At 32.3% G+C, this 20,590-nt stretch overlaps 1 protein-coding gene across 1 annotated transcript in view; it reads right to left on the reverse strand.

The window, feature by feature from the left end:
• Positions 1 to 20,590, reverse strand: part of EYS (eyes shut homolog (Drosophila)) — a 1,343,277-nt gene that overhangs the window by 1,206,309 nt on the left and 116,378 nt on the right. Inside the window, 2 exon segments of the mRNA XM_021084496.1 lie at positions 1,384 to 1,621; positions 18,975 to 19,141. Of these exon segments, the coding sequence (XP_020940155.1) occupies positions 1,384 to 1,621; positions 18,975 to 19,141 (405 nt within the window).

Genomic DNA, 20,590 nt, shown 5'->3' on the forward strand with positions numbered 1-20,590 from the left:
GGTGATTTAACTAAATAAAAAGTGAACATATAAAACATATTTATTAATCATATAAAGAAAAACCATCATATTCAGTCTTGATATATAAAATATTAGATCTCCCAATGATTATTTTTGTGCACATACACATATGTATAGATACACAAGTAAATTATGCAAATACCAAATGACATTCTCTCTAATGATATTAAGAAGAGTTAAATTTCATTCTTTATTCTATTTTATGTATAACTGCTACTTAGCATTATATTACCACTGCATTTCAGAATATATCCTATGTAATACAAACATCTGAGTATATGTATGTTTTTTTCCCAAGGCACATTCCTATATTTCAACAATACTAGCACATTTTGTGCTATTTTATTTTTATTGAAAACGTGTCTGAAATATGAAATGTGAATAGGACGGGATTTTTAGGAAGCTTACCAGAATTTGTGCACTCAAATATATTTTCATCTTTAAAAAGCTAATAAGGATGGCCATACGTTTATTCCAATGATACGACCATTTCTATTTTTGGAACATATCTCTTTAAATTGCCTCTAAAACCTTTAGCACATTACTTTAATATCAAACAGGAAAAAATAGCTTTCATTTTAAATCCAGAAAACTTCTAGAGCTGGGTATTCTTAATGAAATGGGATATCAAACTGCATAAGACATTTTTTCATTATTTCACTTAAAGTTAGATGTGATTTAAAAGTGACAATATTATTTTCTTCTTGTTTGACCTCTCTACTGCTTTTTCATAAGGCAATTATAATAAATATTATAATAAAAGCATAACATCACAAATAAATTTGAATGCTTAATTTCTGATATTTTTATAGTAAAAGCTACCTTATTATTACATAGCCACTGTGAATCCTGTCCTCTAGTACTTTACAGAGAATACAGTATGGTTGGAATTTTGAGGGATTTTTTTTAACCTTATTAATATGGGGGCATTACACTGACCCTAAAAATGTACTGAAACCAAGTTTTGTTTTTAAACTAAGAAGAAACTGGCACCTTGTGTGATTAGGCAGCCGAACAAGAAGCTGGAGTGGTTACTGAAGTTGTTTAGACAAAATTATTTGGAGGTTATGGTTGCCTGTCTTTTCCTAAGACCTTTGATATACACATTATATTCTCATTGTTGGAGCCTGGCCTTATTATCCTCATTTCCATGAGCCAAAGCTGTATATTCAGCAATGTAACTGCCCAAGGAAGTAATCCTGTTATTCCAAGTGAATATATTTTTACTTTACCAAATGAGAAAGCAAGCTACAATACTGATCATTAGACACATTTGAGATATGGTAAATATGTGCACTGACAACATAATCCACTAGAGAATTTGATTTCTCAGTAAATACTTGCCTATAAAACCTGGGACACATTTGCAAAAAAATAGCCACTTAAATGTATACCTGTTGTTCCATTATTGCAGGGCGCAGGTTCACCATCTTCAGTTTCTATCTCACAGATGTGTCTTTCACATCTTTGTGGACAGGTAAAATTGCAGCCATGCAAATGGACCAGGCACAGGCCATGCATTGATGTATTCTGGCTTCCTAAACAATCTTCAACACTGAGCATATAGAATCTATCAATGCGACCAAGAGAATAGCGGCACCTGAAACATGCAAGAGCAAAAAGCCCAATTAGTTGCATAATTTAACATTTCAATATCTACTGCACGTTTACTTAAAACCACAGGATGAGAATAAAACAAAGAAAGTAGGATGTAGCTTTTCAATATCTTTATAGAAAGTGTCAGTTCTTGGAAAAATTTAATTTTGTTTACTGAACAGAATGATGTGTGGAAAGGACTTTGGCAACAGACAGACCTAGAGTCAAATATGGGTCCTGCCATTTAATTGCTTTGTAACTTGCTGAGGCTAAATGACTGTGTGTGTGTGTGTGTGTGTGTGTGTGTGTGTGTGTGTGTGTGTGTGTGTGTGGTGTCGGGATTTTTGTGAAAATGTGCTGTAAAGTTTTCTAGTGTAAGTGCCTGAGAATTACTACAATTTTTTATGGTAATATAAGTGCCTGTCATTAAGCTTTTTATTGCCTAAGTATTCATTTCAAAGACATTCATCTTAAATAAACACACTGCCAGCCGCACAACTTGATTAAAAGCCAAGCTACCCGACTCCTGATGTTCCTCTTTCTAGAAAGCCCTGTTTGATTCCCATAACTAACCTTTTGGACATCTTCTTTCCTGCTCTTTATTTTGTAAATTCACCAACAGAGTGAACCCTGAAACCCTAGGCACCCCACCCTCCACCCCAATAAAGGCCAAACCCCAGGTCTGCTCTTAGGAGGAGAGGCAACCTAGCTGTGGGGCCCCAGAAGTGCCAGAAGCGTCATGTTACCTTCTTCCACACTCTGTGACAGTAAAACTTGTTTTGTTTGAGTTCCTGCTGTGGCTCAGCAGTAACGAACCCAACTAGTATCCATGAGGATATGGGTTCAATCCCTGGCCTCCGTCAGTGGGTTAAGGATCCGGGGGTTGCTGGTAAGCTGTGGCTGAAGTCCAAGACGCCGCTGGGATCCGTCCTTGTTGTGGACATGGCGCTTAAGCCAGCAGCTGTAGCTCCAATTCGACCCCTAGCCTGGGAACTTCCATATGCCGCGAGTGCGTCTTTTAAACGCAAAAAAACAAAAACAAAACACTTGTTTTTCAAAACCCTGATGGTTGTTGCTAAGGTACGTCTGGTAATTATAATAAGAACCACAAGGACCAGTTCTGTAGCATCATTTGGCTCCAGTTGAGGAAGCGTCTGTGGGCGATCCCGCAGGTGGTATAGACCAAGTGAGGGCCCCAGGCATTCCTAGTCAATGGCATCACTATCGATAGGCTGAGACCAGCACAAGTTCGAAATACTTAATCTCATGACTAAAAATAATAGATTTTTAGTTAATAATAGGTTCAATTGATAGTGTTCCTTCTTTCATTTTTGTATTCATACAAGAAGTGTGTTTACATTTTCTTTTTCTTTTCTTTTCTTTTCTTTTTTTTGGGCTGCACCCATGGCATATGGAAGTTCCCAGGCTAAGGGGCCGATCGAAGCTACAGCTACCGGCCTACATTACAGCCACAGCAAGGTGAGATCAGAGCTGCATCTGCAACCTACACCACAGCTTATGGCAAATGCTGGATCCCCGACCCACTGAGTGAGACCAGGGATCGAACCTACGTCCTCACTGATGCTAGTCTGAGTCATTGCAGCTGAGCCACTGACGGAAATTCCTGTTGGCATTTTCTTTATGATTGGCATGACTTAAATGAATTAATACTGATGTGAACAGATTTCTGGCTTTACCTCAAGGAAGGCATCATCTGCTTATCCTGATTAAATGGTAATAGGTTTTATTGCAAATGCTTGATTATTTCAGTGGTTCTTCAGTTGCCTCTGAAGGCAAGTGCTCTGAAGGCAAGAACAGTGGCTGTCTTGTTCCTGTTGAATCCCTGGGATATGCTAGTATATGCTGATAAATGTTAGTTCCTAACACAGAAACAGGACACAAAAAAATTTGTTCAATGTATAATGATTATGAAGTGCTGGTAATACATTCCGAATTTTCAAGGGAGGGGGAAGATAAGTGAGAAAATATGATCATCTCTGCACTTGGATTAAGTATAAATATTCTGGGAATTCTTAAGAGAGGATATTTAATATTACATGAAGGGAAGATGAGGCAGAAGGAATGTTATGATACATATTGTATGTGTCTACTATTTCATATAATAAATTATTCAAACCCAGTTTTTCATTCAGTGCAATTATTCATCTAAGATATAAGTGAAAGTCAAGGTCAAGTCTTTTTCAGATAATTCTTTTGAAAGGTATATTGGAAATTTTTGAATATCTGTATTCTTGAGTACAAGAATAAATTTCATTGAATGATTGCTTTAAAATTCTATGTATCAATTTCAATGAAATTGAACATCATGATGAGACTATCTTAAAAGTATGTACACAAAAATGATTTTTATGGTAATTTCAATTTAGCCAATATTTTCTAGTAGTTTTTAATGCGGTTTCCTCTATCTCAGGATAATTTTGAAAAAGAGACAGTGTTCCATGTAAATGTATTTGAAATAAGTATAGGTTTAAAGGTGTGAGCCAGACTGGCTATCAACAAAGAGGGAATGCTTTTTCTAAAGTTAGGAGGACACTGTTTTTTAACCTGTGTTTTCTTCGTTTCATATACACACATATTTTCAGTACTTCAGTTATTTGGTAAATGTACTGAACAAACATTCTTGGGTCTTCTCTATATGTTAGGCACCACCTTAGGTTTATGAGATACCATTTTAATAATTATATGTTATATAATATATCACATTTATTCATTGGATATTGCATCTATATACATATAAGGCAGAACAAAAAGAAAGCATAAGGTGAGAAACCTAAATATAGTTATAATCTTTGGTTTAAAGTGTTTTGATTTTCAACTATCCCTTGCCAAACATTCAAAGGACACTTAAAGTAATCATATAAACATGATAATGAGTTGAGAAGAGCAGTGTCAAATCACTTTGTTCGTTATTAATTAATGGAAATTAACCTACTGAACCTAAGTCATTACACTCATAAATGTATATGACGGCAAGTGTTGGAGCCAGCAAGAATGTGAAAGGTCAGTGAGTTCAAACGTTTTTTCTTGTCCTTGTGAAAAACTTGGTCAGTTAACGCAATTTGCCAAGGATCACTGAGATTGTTAATGGCAGGCAGTTAATGGCAGATATATTCAAAGCATCAGCTTTTGTTCTTAACTCTCTCTTTTTACATATAACTTTTATAAATATATAGATTATGACTCCTCTGTAAAATTACCAGTTCTATATCTACTTCATAGAAGAGGAGTAGTGCATTAATTACTGGGCAGTTTAGTCTGTTGTCAACCATATCAAAATGCTTATGTTTACTTGAAATAAAGTAATAGAACACAATTACTACCTTTCAATGCCCTCTCACTTGCCACCCCCATGCCTCTGAAAAAAACAAAACTCTTAGAGTTCCCTGGTGGCTCAGTGAGTTAAGGATCTGACATTGTCACTGATGTGGCTTGGGTCACTCCTATGGCATGGGTTTGATCCCTGGCCCAGGACCTTCTGCATGCCACAGACATGGCCGATAAACAAAGTATAAGTAAACTCTAAACAGCTGTCACATGGCATACATCTGTCCATGTCATGCCTTGTTTAGCCATATAAAATAGATCAATTCTTTTAATTTTTTTTTAAATTTTATTAAAGTATAGTTGATTTACAATATTTATTCAATTTCTGTTGTACAGCAAAGTGACCCAATCACATACGGTTCCCTGTGCTGTACAATAGGGCCCCATTGCCCATCCATTCCAAATGCAACAGTTTGCATCCAAAAACCCCGAACTGCCTGTTCATTCCACTCTCTCCCCCCTCCCAACCCCTGATATTATTTTTTGATAATATTTATTCACTTTGAAAGGTATTGTGTTTGGGATGGTAAATTACATGATATCCTACATATATTGCCAAAATAATTATGTAGTGTGTACCTCAACCATACTAATTTTAGTCATAAGGATGTTTGCTATTTCATGAAGATAAAAAATACTTTGAACAGTTTTCTAAGTGGACAAGATATCCTGTGCAAGAATAGGAAGGCCGGTCATTATTTAATTCCCCTAAATTAATCTCTAATTTAATGAAAAGTCAATAAACCAGAAAATGATATCATGATCCAGCAATACCTAACCACAGTTAGACATTTGGAACCATGTGGAGGATTAGAAGTGGGGTGTCAGGATATATTTTAGAAAAAGAATCTGCAGTATTTACTAAGAGACTAATTTGAGGGTGGAAGAAGCAACTATTATAAAATTATTGTTTCCTTTTAGGTCTTAGCATTTGAGGACTTAGCATGCTTACTAAAAGGAAGATTTGGCAGGAAGGAAACTGAGGGAGAAACTAGAAATCTTCATTTGGCCATACAAATTTTTGAGAAATTTATTATATACAAATCCAGGGGTCTATCAAGCACATGGGAATATAAGGTAGTATCAGTATTTAGGTAGTAGGCCCAGAATGGAGGTGCCAACTTAGCGTCATAGGGTAGTGACTTGACTCCTGAATTTTATATATTGATTACTTTGTATTTGTTTTATTTTTAAAGTCTTTAAGATAATAGATTTGTGTGTGTGTGTGTGTGTGTGTGTGTGTGTGTGTGCAACCGGAGTTCCCATTGTGGTGCAGCGGAAATGAATTTGTCTAGGAACCATGAGGTTGTGGGTTCCATCCCTGGCCACACTCAGTAGGTTAAGGATCCGGTGTTGCCATGAGCTGTGGTGTAGGTCACAGACACGGCTTAGATCTTGCATTGCTGTGGCTGTGGCAAAGGCTGGCCGCTGCAGCTCCGATTAGACCCCTCGCCTGAGAACTTCTATATGCTACGTGTGGCCCTAAAAAGTAAAAATAAATAAATAAATAAAAATTAAAAAAAATAAAAATAAAAAGCCAAACTACTCATTCCCAATTTTTGAGTTTTTCGGATTTTTTTGGTACTACAGAGTCAAAATTTTAAATGTTTAATGAGGGTTTATAAAGTTTTATGAGTTCCCTTATCGTTTATTATTAACATTTTCATACCAAACCACTACCAACCTGCCCATATATATGTATATATATATTTATCTAGTCTATCATTTTTTAATTTTCAAAAAAAGATTTTGTCGTCATACACATAATGCTTAAAACTTCCAATTTCATTTAATGACATATCTTGGATATCAATCCAAATTAGTATATATTGTATTCAAAGCTTGCGAGTGTTTTATTGTACCATAGTATTTTATCTTCTGAAGACACTACAGTTATTCCAAATTTTGATTTGTTGCAATAACAATTATACAGCAATAGAAGCCCTTGTACAAATATATCTGTGGACTCTCTAAGAGCATCCATTGTTAAATCTCTTTCAGGATTAGCCTAATCAAGAGGAATGTAGATTTTTTTATTTGAATAGTTCCCATTAAGTGCTCCCTAAGAAGGTATAGGGGATTTACCTTTTCATACTGATTTTCAAAATGCTAGTTTTCCCAAACCCCAAAGAGTGCTGGGTATCATGAAGTATTTTGATGTTCACCAATTTGATTAGAAAAATGTCTCTATTTTTGCTATGACTTTCCTTTCATATTTGTATTTGTTAATTTTCAAAAATACTCTACAGAACCTACATTAATAGCAGATGCCATTGACCTTAAGCAAGTGTTGCTAGTATGTCAACATAAAGCTAAATGCAGAACACTTTATATCTGTTTTACACTTCCTGTCTTTAATACTACAGGATGTAATGTAGTTATGTATAGTTCCAACCTTGTTTTAATTAGCATTTCTCTTTTTCCCTATCCTATTTCTCTTAACCTTTGAGTCAAATTGTTTAATTTCTTTTAAATAACATAGAATTGGATTTGTCTTAGTTCTATATTCCAGCTATTTTAATAGATGTGACAGCTTCTCTATGTGTGCCTTTTTGTGTCTATAAAATCCTTTTGTTTCCTGTTCCATTCTGTGAATTGCATTTGATTTGTTTTATGAATTAGCCTGTGGTGCGATTTCTGTCTTGTAATTTGTAATATTCATCAAATTTTGATCTTCTTTTTAAAACCTGGCCTTCTACTCCTTGACTGAACAACTTCAGAGATTACCTATTGTAATCTTGCAGTAAAGATTAGAAAATTATAACATTGGTGTATTTTTCTTTTTAACTTTGGCTCATTGTACTTTTTTTATTATTTCTACTTGTTTTTGTTTAAAATTTCAAAGTGAACACTTAAATCTCTGTTGCTGTATTTTTCTTAAAAATAAGAAAATCGATCCACCTATAATTCATCCTAATGTCCTTTTTCTAAGTTGGTTTATTTGGTATAATGGATGTAATCATGATTTTAGAATTGTTTAATTTTGTATCAACATTTAAATACCATCCACACTCACCTTTAATTCTTTTCTGGAGCTTTTCCCTCCATCTTTGGCAGGATTCTTGTGCTGAATGATATTCTACGTTTTGCTTGTTTGTTTATTTTTAACCTAATGCAAAACTCACACTTTTTATATTCCTTATGTATTTCTAGAGTTTGTCAATTATATTTAAAGTGACTCTATTATATTTAAAAATAAACGTGGATGAGTAATATGCCCTGCTGAATACACAAAAATATGTACTCAGTAGGGCATTTTCCTAAGAAATTCCTATGGCAATAAAAAATTTGAAAAAAATCTATGATAATTATAGTTTAACAAGCACATTTTATTTTCATGATTGCCTGTGACTATTATAGAAAACTACAGACATACTTTGTTTTATATCTTTTCACTTTATTACATTTTACATATATATCATGTTTTACATATTGAAGTTTTGTAATGACCTTGCATTAAGCAAGTCTATAGGCACTGTTTTCTAGCAGCATTTGCTCAGTTTTTATGTCACATTTCATTAACCATCACAATATTTTAAATTTTCATTATTATTATATTTATTATGGTGATCTGTGTTCAGTCATCTTTGATGTCACTATTGTAATTGTGTTGGGGCATCATGAACCACAGCCATATAAGGGGAAGAACTTAATAGATGTGTGTATTCTGACTGCTCCTCTCACCTACTGTGTCCCCATTTCTGTCCTTTTCCTTTGGCTCCTCTATTCCCTGAGACACAGCAATATTGAAATTAGGCCAGTTAATAGCTCTACAATCACCTCTAAGTGTTCAGGTGAAATAAAGAGTCACACACTATCACTTTAAATCAAAATCTGGAAATAAGTAAGTTTAGTGAGTAAGGTATATCAAAAGCCAAGATGGGCCAAAATGTAGGCCTCTTGTTCCAAAGTTAGCCAAATTTTCAATGTAAAGAAAAAGTCTTGAAGGAAAATAAAACACTACCCTGCTGACCACAACAATGATAAGATAAGAAAGCAAAATGCTATTGCTGATATGGAGAAAGTTTGAATAGTCTGAATAGAAGATCAAACCAGACAGAGCATTTCCTTAAGCCAAAGCCTAATCCAGAGCAAGGGCCTGACTCTTCATTTCTATTAAAGCTGAGAGAGGAAGGGAAGCAGCTGAAGATAATTTTGAAGCTCACATAGGCTGATTCAAAAGTGTAAGGAAAGAATCTACCTCTGAAACAAAAATGCAAGAAAAAACAGCGAGTGCTGATATAGAAGCTGAAGCAAAGTATCCAGAAGGTATGATATGACAGCACGATTGTTTATAAAATAGTTTACTGAATGTTTTAAGACCACTGAGAAGACCTAAGGGAAAAAAAAAAATTGTCAGAGTGTTATCGGCTTCAAGTCTCCTTCAAGGAGATTAAACCCAAAAGCCTCTGGCTAAGACAAGAACTACAAAGCACTTATCATCGCCCCACCTGAGTCATTGTAATGCCACTTTACCTTGAGCAACCTGGCCTGCTCCTTCTTGCTCCCTACTAGGAAAGATATGTGGATTCCTCACCCCACCTCCATATCACCTGTTCCCCATGCAGATGAGGCATCATGCCCAAAACCACTCTGAGAATCAAAATGTGCCCCCATACAAAGACAAATCAACACACTGTCCTCATGTATGCAGGGTGGGCCGGGTGGGAAGAATTAGTGGGCTGGGCAGAAATAATCATGTCCCCACTCAGGTCCACAGAATGGGGATATAAAAACAATTGTAAAGCGAGATGGGCTCTGTTTTTACTTGCGGGGCAGCCTGCATGCTCTCTCTCTCACTCTGAAAATGTACCTTTGCTTTAATAAATTTCTAATGTTCCTGCTGTTTCAATGATTTGCAGGGTGGCAAGCAAGGAAACAATGCAATTCTATCATTATGGAACAAATACTGTTAAAACTATTACTGCTTATTGACAAGGCACCTGGTCATCCAAGAACTCTGAGAAACATGGACAATGGGATTAATGTTTTCACACTGGTAATACTATATCTGTATTGCAGCTCATGAATACAGAATTCATTTTGATTTTCAATTCTAATTATTCAAGAAATATATTTTATAAGGCTTTTAGTTGCCATAGTTAGTTATTCCTCTGATGGATCTGGGCAGGGTCAATTGAAAACCTTCTGGAAAGGATTCACCATTCTAGATGCCATAAAGAACATTGTGATTCATAGGAAGAGGTCAAAATATCAACATGAACAGGGGTTTGGAAGTAGTTGATCCCAACCCTTATGGATATAACTAAGGGGTTCAACACTTCAGTGAAAGAAGTAACAGCAGATGTGGTGAAAATAGCAAGAGAACTAGAATTAGAAGTGGAGCCTGAAGATGTGACTGCATTGCTGCAATCTCATGATAAAAATTGAACATATGAAGAACTGCTTCGTATAAATGAGAAAAGAAATTGGCTTCGTGAGATGGAATCTGCTCCTGGTGAGGATACTGTGAAGATTGTTGGCATTATGACAAAGGATTTAGAATATTGCACAAACTTAATTGATAAATCAGGATCACTATTTAAGAGGGTAGATTCCAATTTTGGTTTTGTTTTTGAATTTTTTTTATTTTCATGTATGTATTGGTCATTGATATTTCTCATTTAAATTTACAATTCATATAATTGTTATATTTTATATTGTTTAATTCTTATTCATCTAAGAGAACTGTTTATATGTTTTATAATAATCTTGCATATGTTTAAAATATTTTCTTGTAATTCACCAGTTATCTTTTTAAAAATGTTTATGATATATTTTTCTATTTGGTAAATATATTACTATGTTTATATTTATAATTTAAATAATCTCTAAGTATATGATTCAGCATCATTATGTACATTCACAATGTTGTGTAACTATCATCATCTATATGTAAATTATTTTTTAAAATTTGCATATTGACTCCAATTTTGAAAGATGTTCTACTGTGGGTAAAATATTGTCAAACTATATTGCCTGCTATAGAAAAAGCGTTTCTGAAAGGAAGAGTCACCTGTTGATGCAAACTTCATTGTTGTCTTATTTTAGGAAATTGCCACAAGCACCTCAGCTTTCAGCAATGACCCTGATCAGTAAGTGGCCATAAACATCGAGGCAGCGCCTTCCACCATTAAAAAGATTACAGCTTGCTAAAAGCTCAGATGATGGTTAACAATTTTTAGCCAAAAAAAATTAATTTACATATGTACATTTTATAGACATAATGCTATTGTACAATTAATAGACTACATTATTGTGTAAACATAACTCTTAAATGTATTGGGAAACCAAAAACCTCCTTTGACTCCATATATTATGATATTCACTTTATTGCAGTGGTCTGGAACCAAACTCACATTATCTCTGAGGTATACATGTAGCATTTTAAAAAATTTTTATACGGGAGTTCCCACTATGGCACAGTGTATTGGGTTAAGAATCTGACTGCAGTGGCTCAGGCTGCAGAGGAAGGCACAGGTTCAATCCTCTGCCCAGCTCAGTTGGTTAAAAGATCTGGTGTTGCCTCAGCTGCAGTGTAGGGGCTGTGGATCATTTCAGTCTCTGGCCAAGGAACTTCCATATGCTGTGGGTACAGTCATTTAAAAAAAAAAAGTATTTAAATGTTTTTCTTAGATTTTTACTATGAGATCACCATTTTGATATAGTCTAATTTCAACTGGTTTAACAAAAATTTATATTGATAAAAATATAAAAGTAAAAGAAATAACTCAGAATATCTGTAAAAATGACTTTAATCATACTATATGATATGTGAAAATGATTTTACATGAACTCATGTATCTATATGTAAATTGCAGAGTGATTCTCCCAAAGTTTTTCCTTATTTCAACATAGAAACTTTTGCTATGGTTAACAACAGACATCTAATTCCTTCAATATGCTTCTATTCCAATGTTTGAGAAAATCAGATCTCTTTTTTCTGGCCTTTAAATACAGCTTTCATATCCAGTATTTAGTTATATAATATCTCTCAAAATTGATATTCTAACAAAATCAGATCAGTATTTTCTGTTTACATTTCTGCCTGTCTCATAGTATACTTCTGATCTTTGTGATACCCTCTTTATTTCATATTTTAGAAATTATAGGTATAAGTTATTTACAAATCTAATATTTTAAAAAATCAAGATGATACCCTAACTCTAATATAAGAAGATATAAAAGGGCACTCATTTGTAATTTAATGTTTTATATAAAATAAATAATTAGGAATTCTTAGTAGGAATGACTAAACTATAAGTTACACTGGAACGGGTAGTCATTTTGCACCCAAGGCAGAATTAATATGGGTGTGGTGGCTAAAACTGAAAATCGCTAACAGTAGTTTGGTATTAGAAGTTCAAAATAAGGTGACATAATGCTCCAAAGTGGTTAATAAAATTCTAAAAAAATCCTGAATATTATGTAGTATTTTCTTGGTTAACATAGAAGTTTCATTCCTGGAAAATGTATGATTATTAACTTTTTGTAAAAAATATTTTGTGTCACTATGTAAAATGACGTTAAGTTCTCAGATATTTATAAAAAGGTTTTGTATATGTACATAATGTAGTGATGAGACTCTTGGAAGTTGTACAAACCATAGAACAGCTTTGTTAATGGCACTGTTTTGGGCATGGAAAAATTTATAGGATTCATCATCCACTGGTCACCTGCTAAATGCCAGCTGTGGCAGCCAATAATCCTGAATACTGGAATGACCCTAGAAATTAACAAAATGTCCCCAGAATACAAGATAGTTTCTCTGAAAATCACTGACCTAAAATAAATTTCTCAATTTTACTTAACCACTTATCACTCTTCATACATTTTGTCATCATAATTAATAACACTCATGTAAATGCTCATATACATGTACATATGAGCTAAAGTAAATTACTATTAAGTTGAAAGCTCTTAAGTGACAAGTACATTAGTTTTGTAAAAAACTGTCCAGAAAATTATGGTAGTCCATATATATTATTTATAATTTTAGAATATTATTATAATTTCCCACAGAAATTTTACTTTTAGAAAATAAACTCAACTAAAGGAAGACTTCAAAAATATGTTACTAATTCTATTATTAAATTAAATTTATTTATACTTATATTTTAATAAAAGATCATATGCTTGAAAAGACAAAGATAAGTGTAATATTTGAAAATATTATCTCATTTAAATATTGCTTTAATAATTTTTGCTCATCATTTAGATTTTTAATGGACAAATATTCTAATGGAAATAGAAGACATTAAATATATTACCCTACTATTACTCTAAGTCCTAAGATTATGATCCATATATCTTAGCAGATGCTCCATTAATACTGTTTGACTCTATAATCACCAAATGTTTTTAAAATTAGGCTATGCTCAAGAGAAAGGTCATCTTAAAGGTTTTGTTTTTTTTTTTTTTTTTTTTTTTTTTTTTTTTTTTTTTTTTTTTGTCTGTTGTTTTGTTGTTGCTGTTGTTGCTATTTTCGGCGCTCCCGCATATGGAGGTTCCAGGCTAGGGTTGAATCGGAGCTGTAGCACCAGCCTACGCCAGAGCCACAGCAACGCAGGATCCGAGCCGCGTCTGCGACCTACACCACAGCTCACGGCACGCCGGATCGTTAACCCACTGAGCAAGGCAGGACCGAACCCGCAACCTCATGGTTCTAGTCGATTCGTTAACCACTGCGCCACGACGGAACTCCTTAAAGGTTTTGAATAAACAGCTTCATAAAATCCCAAGTCTTAGAAGACAGTTTGAAAGCATTGTAAAAAAGGTTAGACATATAAAAAGTTATTTAGATATTATGAGGTAAAATAAAAATATGGCCCAAGTAGCACAAAATCATCTAATATGCATAAAATATTTTTATTGTTTGACATATAAAAAAAGCAGGAAAGGCCATAGAGCCTGAAGCTATAATATAGTCAAAATTTGACTTTATATACATAACACATTTATTATCTTGCTCCTAAAAGAAAAAAAAAAGTTATATGAGAGATATTATATATACATTAACTAAATTTTAATCCATACTATAGTTGAAACTTACACAAAAATGCTTTAATTAAACATTTAATTAAGTTTGTTTTAATTGGTTTTTGGCATGCATATGGACAGTTTAATGGTGTCTATTTTGGAAATACTTAAATGAATCAAGTAATGACCTCTATATAATTTTACCATAAAGGTTAAAGAAGCAAGGTCATCTCATTTATGAGTAGACAAAAAAAAAGGAGAAAAATGTATCAGTGCATGTAAATGCAATAGTCAAAAGGATCCAGCCACTAGAGAACATGTAGTTTAGTAGTACCAAGACTAACCAAAAACAAAAATACATACATACACACATACATAGTCACATACAATCAGCCACTTTCATATGTAGTTCATTTTCTTTTCTTTTTTCCAAAAATAAAAGGTAACACAAAAATCATTTTCCTGGGAGGCAGTAAAGTTTGCATGTTAAACCCCAAATTAAAAATAACCACAAAAAAAGAAATTAAACATCTTAATTAAAAAGTCACTGATATTATGACAGAAGTGACAATAGTCTTAGAAATTAATAACCATCAGATTTCTTGGTTCAGAAATAATTTTTTAAATCTGAGTAAAATATATGTATATTTCTGTGGTAAATTTGCATAGAAATAGAGTTATACAAGATTGACTCTACATAGGTTTTGAAACTATACCTGGTTTTATCAAGGACCTTTAGATTTTACACTTTAAAATAGAATTCTTGCATATAATTAAAAAAAATAGTGTTTTTGGTTATTTTAGCATTGCAGAGAAAATGTGAATTCTAAAAAAGGTTGTCGAAAACCAGGTTTAATGTAAGCATCCAGAAAGAAAGCCATAAAACTAATTGCTATAAAACAAACTACTTGTGTCTTTAGAAAGTGAAAATGATAGTTACTTACTAGTTTAAAAAGATATTTATTTCCTAAATGAAATGGAATGACCATGAAATGTGTTCTGAGAACAGCGATTTACCTATGGATGGTACATTACTTGGTCTTATTTCCACAATATTTTGGACAATGTTTTTCAATTAGGGAGTGTTCAATAAATGTTTGATAAATGTATGAATGAATATATTTCATTTTGTTGTATATCTATGACAAGTAGGGATTAGTGACTTTGGCATAAATTTAAAGCTTCATAGTGAGTGGAAGCCATGAACACTTGACCATCTATTCCTGGTTTTGAGAAATTACCATCAGACACTTTCCAAAATTGATCAAGTCCTGAATGACAGTACTGCTGGTGGGATTTTTTTGTCCCCATTTTCCAGATTTCCAGAAAATACTTTTGAACATTTTAAGGCAAGGATGTTGTAATGTTCAAATCTGTGGAAAATACTTGCTTTACATAATGCACTTTCAGTTGTACTATTATCAAGTATATATCAATAAAATAAATGCATTAATTATCAACTATCTGTTAACATTATTATTGTTTTTGTTGTTTTGTTTTGCTAGTGCCATTCGTGCGAAAAAAAAACTTAAATTAATTACTCTTCCAGTATTATAATTGTTTGGTTTTATAAGTTGTGCCTTGTTCTCCATCCCCAAACCACAAAGATATTTTTCTGTATTACTTTCAGTTACATTATCATTTTGTCTTTTGATTTTAGGTCTCTGAGCACAATCAGTCTGCTCACAAATAAAGTATCAAGTCGCAGTCTAGTTTAAGGTATGATCTCATAGTGCCATTTCCCAGTATCAATCCACTAAAGATCCCTGTGTATTCTCATTGAATTATTGCTAAACTTTTATCTCAAGATCTTGTTTGTCCATGGCTTGTTCTCCAAGTTCTCTGTTGGCCCAATATTGGTTCTTACAATGGCACCATATGAGGTTTGAAATCTGTCTAAATGAGGTAGTCCATAACATTCCACCTCATTACTCTTCCTTTTCAAAGATGATATAGCAATTTATTAAATATTATTTTTGAATCTAGCTATTATAACATATTCACTAGTTTCTAAAATAACACACAATGTTTTTGATAAACATTAAATTATGAATTAACTTGGGAAGAATTGTTATCTTTTGACAGTTTATGGCATAATATCCAAGTCAATGGATTATATTTTGATGTGTTCAGAATATCTTTTTTTTTTAGTTAAAGTATAATAAAGAGTTTATAGATAACTTGAGCACCTTTTGCATGTTAGTTCTAAGATTTCATATATATTTGCCATTGTAGCAGGTGATACATAATTAGTAGAAATTGTAACTGCTATAGGTAAAATAACTTTACATGAATTATACACTCAATTTAATATGAACTTTAATATTTATATGAAGTATTTATTTTTGCAAACATTGTTAGGCTCTATTTTGGTATTAATTTATGACGATGTCATGCATAAAATTATTAACTTTAATTGAAAAAATCCAAGATTTTTTTGGATATCAAAAAAAATTATCATAAACAGAAATAGTCAGAAAAAAGATCCATTTATATCACAAAGGATACTTTTAGCAAATACGAAGTTCTGAAAAATACTAGTTTCATTAAACAAATATTTATTGAGTTCTATTAAAGTGTCATTTGAGACTGACTTCTTTACCATAACATAATGTCTTTAAGGTTCATTCATGTTGTGAAATGATTTAGTAATTCATTCCTTTTTATTGCTGAATTCCTTTAAATTCCTATAATGCATTTTATTTTCCATTTATCATCACTTGAGAAATATTTGAGTTGTTTAAACTTTTGACTGTTATGAATAAATCTTTACAAACTTTTTGTACAGATATATATTTTTAATTTTTGGAATATATACTGGAAATGGAATTGCTAGGTTTTATGGAAGGTCTATAATTCCCCTTTTGAAGGACTGACAAACTCTTTTTTCAAAGGACCCGAATGCACTATTTTCCATTCCACCAGCAGTATATGAAGGCTCATATTTCTCCAAATCTTCACCAACACCAGTATTTTCTATTAATCTTTCTTTTTGGTCATACTATTGATACTACTGGATAAAAAGTATTATCTCTGCAATAAAGTACTATATTCCCTCCTCATTACTTTTAGAAGCATTTGTGAAAATTTTCTATCAATCATGTTGTACACGTTTCTAGTATTCCCCAAATGAAGCTGTTTAGTCCTCAATATTTCTTAGTGTGAATTTTTAATTTGTTCACTGAATTAATTCAAGATTTTCACTTGTAAAATATCTACTTGGATATTCCGTTACTTCTGGAGTCAGTTTCAGTAGTTTATGTTTTTGTAGGACTGTCTCTATTTCATCATCATAGTTAGCTAGATTTTTGGAGATATAGTTGTTCATAAAATTTCATTAAAGTCTTTTTTTTTTCTGTAACTTCAGTAATATTTCTCTCTTCTTCATTCATTTTTTTTTTTTTCTGTGCCTGTGGATTGGAAATTCCCAGGCCAAGGATCAAACCCACACCACAGCAGCAACCTGGGCCATTGTAGTAACACCACCAGATACTTAACCCACTGCCCCACAAGAGAACTCCTATTCCTCATTCTTAATTTTAGTAATTTGATTGTTCTCTCTGTCTTAGTAAGGTTTATTCATTCTGTTAATCATTTCGAAGGACAGACATTGGTTTTGCTGATATTCTCTATTGTTTACTATAGAATTCACTTCACTCTACAGTTTAGGATGACTTCCTTCCTTTACTTTTCATTAAATTTAATTTTCTTCCTTTTCCATTATACTAAAGTGGAACTTTAGGCTATTGATTGAGATCATCCTTCTTTTTTAACATAGGCATTTACTTTTATCCTAAGCACTGCATCATTATATCACATGAGTTTTGGCATGTTATGTCCTTATGTTAATTAATTTCAAATGATTTTCTTATTTCCATTATGATTTGATTTTGATTGATTTATGTGGATTATGTTGATTTTCACATACTTGTGAATTTATCAAATTGCTTATTACTTTTAATTCCTAATCTCATTTCATTGTGGTCAAAAAAACATACTTTTTATTATTTCAATCATTTTAAATATTTTGCAGCTTACATTAGTATGTGATCTGTCTTGGAAAATGTTCTACGTGCATTGAGGAGAATGTTATTCTGCTGTTGTTTGAGTGGAGTGTGCACCTGCTAGTTCTACCAGATTTATAGTACTGTTCAAATTTTCTATAAACTTGATGGAATACTCCCAAGTGTTATATACACTACTTAAAGTGAGGAAGTGGAGTATCCAACTATTTTTTGTTGGATTGGCCACGTCTCCCTTCAATTCTGCCATTTTTTATTTCATATATTTGGAGTCTCTGTTGTCATGTTTGTTTATAATTGCTATATCTTATGGATTGCCTCCTTTTTAATAAAATGTTCATTTACTCTAGTAGCCATCTTTTCTTTTTCCAATATATTTTTCTCAAACTTTTCTTTCAGTCTGTTTGTACATTTAAATGTAGAGTGTGTCTCCTTTAGACAGTATACACTTGTACATATCTAGAAATTATGTAGCCTGAAAATCACTGCCTTTTTAATCCATTTGATTGTAATATTACATTTATATAGCTTGATTCATGTCTGCCATTATCCTTTTTGTTTTGCATATGTCCCATGTCTTTTTTTATACCTCTATTCTGATACTATTTCTTTTTATGAATATTTAGTACCTGTAATGCTATTTCTAATGTATTATTTGAGTTATTTTCTTAATAGCTGATCCAAGGATTGCCATATATATCTTAACATGTCAGGTTCTATCACACATTTAATATCCCACAGATACTAACTTAATTTTAATGTGATCTAACAGATATTTCTGTATGACCCTATTCTTTCTCACCCTTTTTTGTGTGCTATTGTTATTTTTAATACACAATATGTATTATTTAATGGAAATAACTATATATGCATGTTTGATGAATCAATCCTAACCATTTAAAAAAAATAATAGTGATTAAATATTATAACTATTTTATTTATGGCTTATCAATACAATGATAACATTTTGACAAATAGCTGATAGTCTTTGCTCAAATGATGCATAAATACCTGGGTATATTAATTTCATCTTCATAATTATCTTCTTGTTGACATCTATTTTCTTCATAGTCAGTTGTATTTTCCAGATACATTTTGCAAAGCCATGTGGGAATACATAGGCACTGGTATCTCTTATTGTTTTCTTCAGTCAAACATCTGCATCCATTTACAGACATCTACACAAATAAGAAATAAGAATGTTGTAAATGTCCATCATACACTATAATATTACAATAATTTCAAAGTTCGAATTTATTATTTCCCCTTATGTATTAAATTCATGTGTTCTTTTAGCAAGGATAAAATGAATTCAGTTTTGAGTTACATCAAAATTATTCTTACAGTCAAATTCATTTCATTCTCAAATTATGACAGAAATATATAAATGGTAAAGAGCTAACTAGATCAGCATCCACTATAAAATGTTTTTCAAAATTTAGTCAGTTTTTAATAGACATAATTTCTAGTGTGGTTTTTGCTGCCTGATATGATGGAAATAGCATTATATTGAAAAGAAGATCCGTGGAAAACCTGTTTACTTTTTACTTAATCACTAAATAGCCTTTTCTCCTTGAGTGAATTATTTGGATTTGCCTTTGAACTGTCCCTAATATTTTACTACATTCCTTATGAAAACTTAAGTAATTTTTTAACACTTGTTTATTTTATATTTGCATGGAAATCATAATAATATATTTTTAAATTATCATTTTAACTATTTTTGGAGATGGTCCACAGACATGCCCAATGGATTTACCTGAAAGAACTGGACAAACTTTGTTACCAGAGAAGTGCACTTTTGGTGGACAACTTAACCCAGGCTTATCATTGCCTAGCTCTCAGAAGAGAATTCAAAACAGCAATAGAACTTTGATAACAGTTGTTTCATTTTCCTCTGATTACTTCAATGTTATTTTATTTTATTTAATAGCCAATATGTTATTTCCTATCACTGACAACAAAATTAGAAATTTCATTTTGTTGCCTGATCCTTTAATGATACATTAATGATTTATAGAGATTTAGTCTTTTTGGGTAAGAGTCAGCTGAGAATCTTTCTATTTGGAGCTTAAATTAGTCGAGAACTTTAAATCCACTAGGAAGGAGAACAGGTCCTTGACATAGACAGATGAGGATTTTTTCAAATGCTATTTGCCCTTAGCCAATGGCTAAAATATTATAATTGGTTTTATATGTTTTCCCAGTCTATGTCTGTATGTCTATGTGTTTGTAATCCAGAAAAAAACTTTATTCTTTACTGTTTGCGTGTGTAATCATTTCCTATATACAGAGTGTATTTGTTGTAAGCTACTTAAATTAAGGAAAAATTGTTATAATTGGCTTGCAAAGTTAAATAAGATCTCACATAAAAACACCAGATATTAGCATTTTATGACACTATTTTATTATTTGCTCCCTTCATATATATCTATGTATATGTACAGATATATGTAATATATGTTTATATGTATCTGTATGTACTTAATAATGTTATTAATTTTTTTCTGAAATTTGTTATTGTATTACATTTTGTCCTCAATTACTTTTACATGTATTTTTATAAAAACAAGGGTACACTCTTTCATTACTTCAGTAAAATGTCAGTGTTAAAAAATTAATTATGA

Source organism: Sus scrofa, chromosome 1 (assembly GCF_000003025.6).
Source record: "Sus scrofa isolate TJ Tabasco breed Duroc chromosome 1, Sscrofa11.1, whole genome shotgun sequence".
In the NCBI taxonomy this organism is placed as follows: Eukaryota; Metazoa; Chordata; class Mammalia; order Artiodactyla; family Suidae; genus Sus; species Sus scrofa.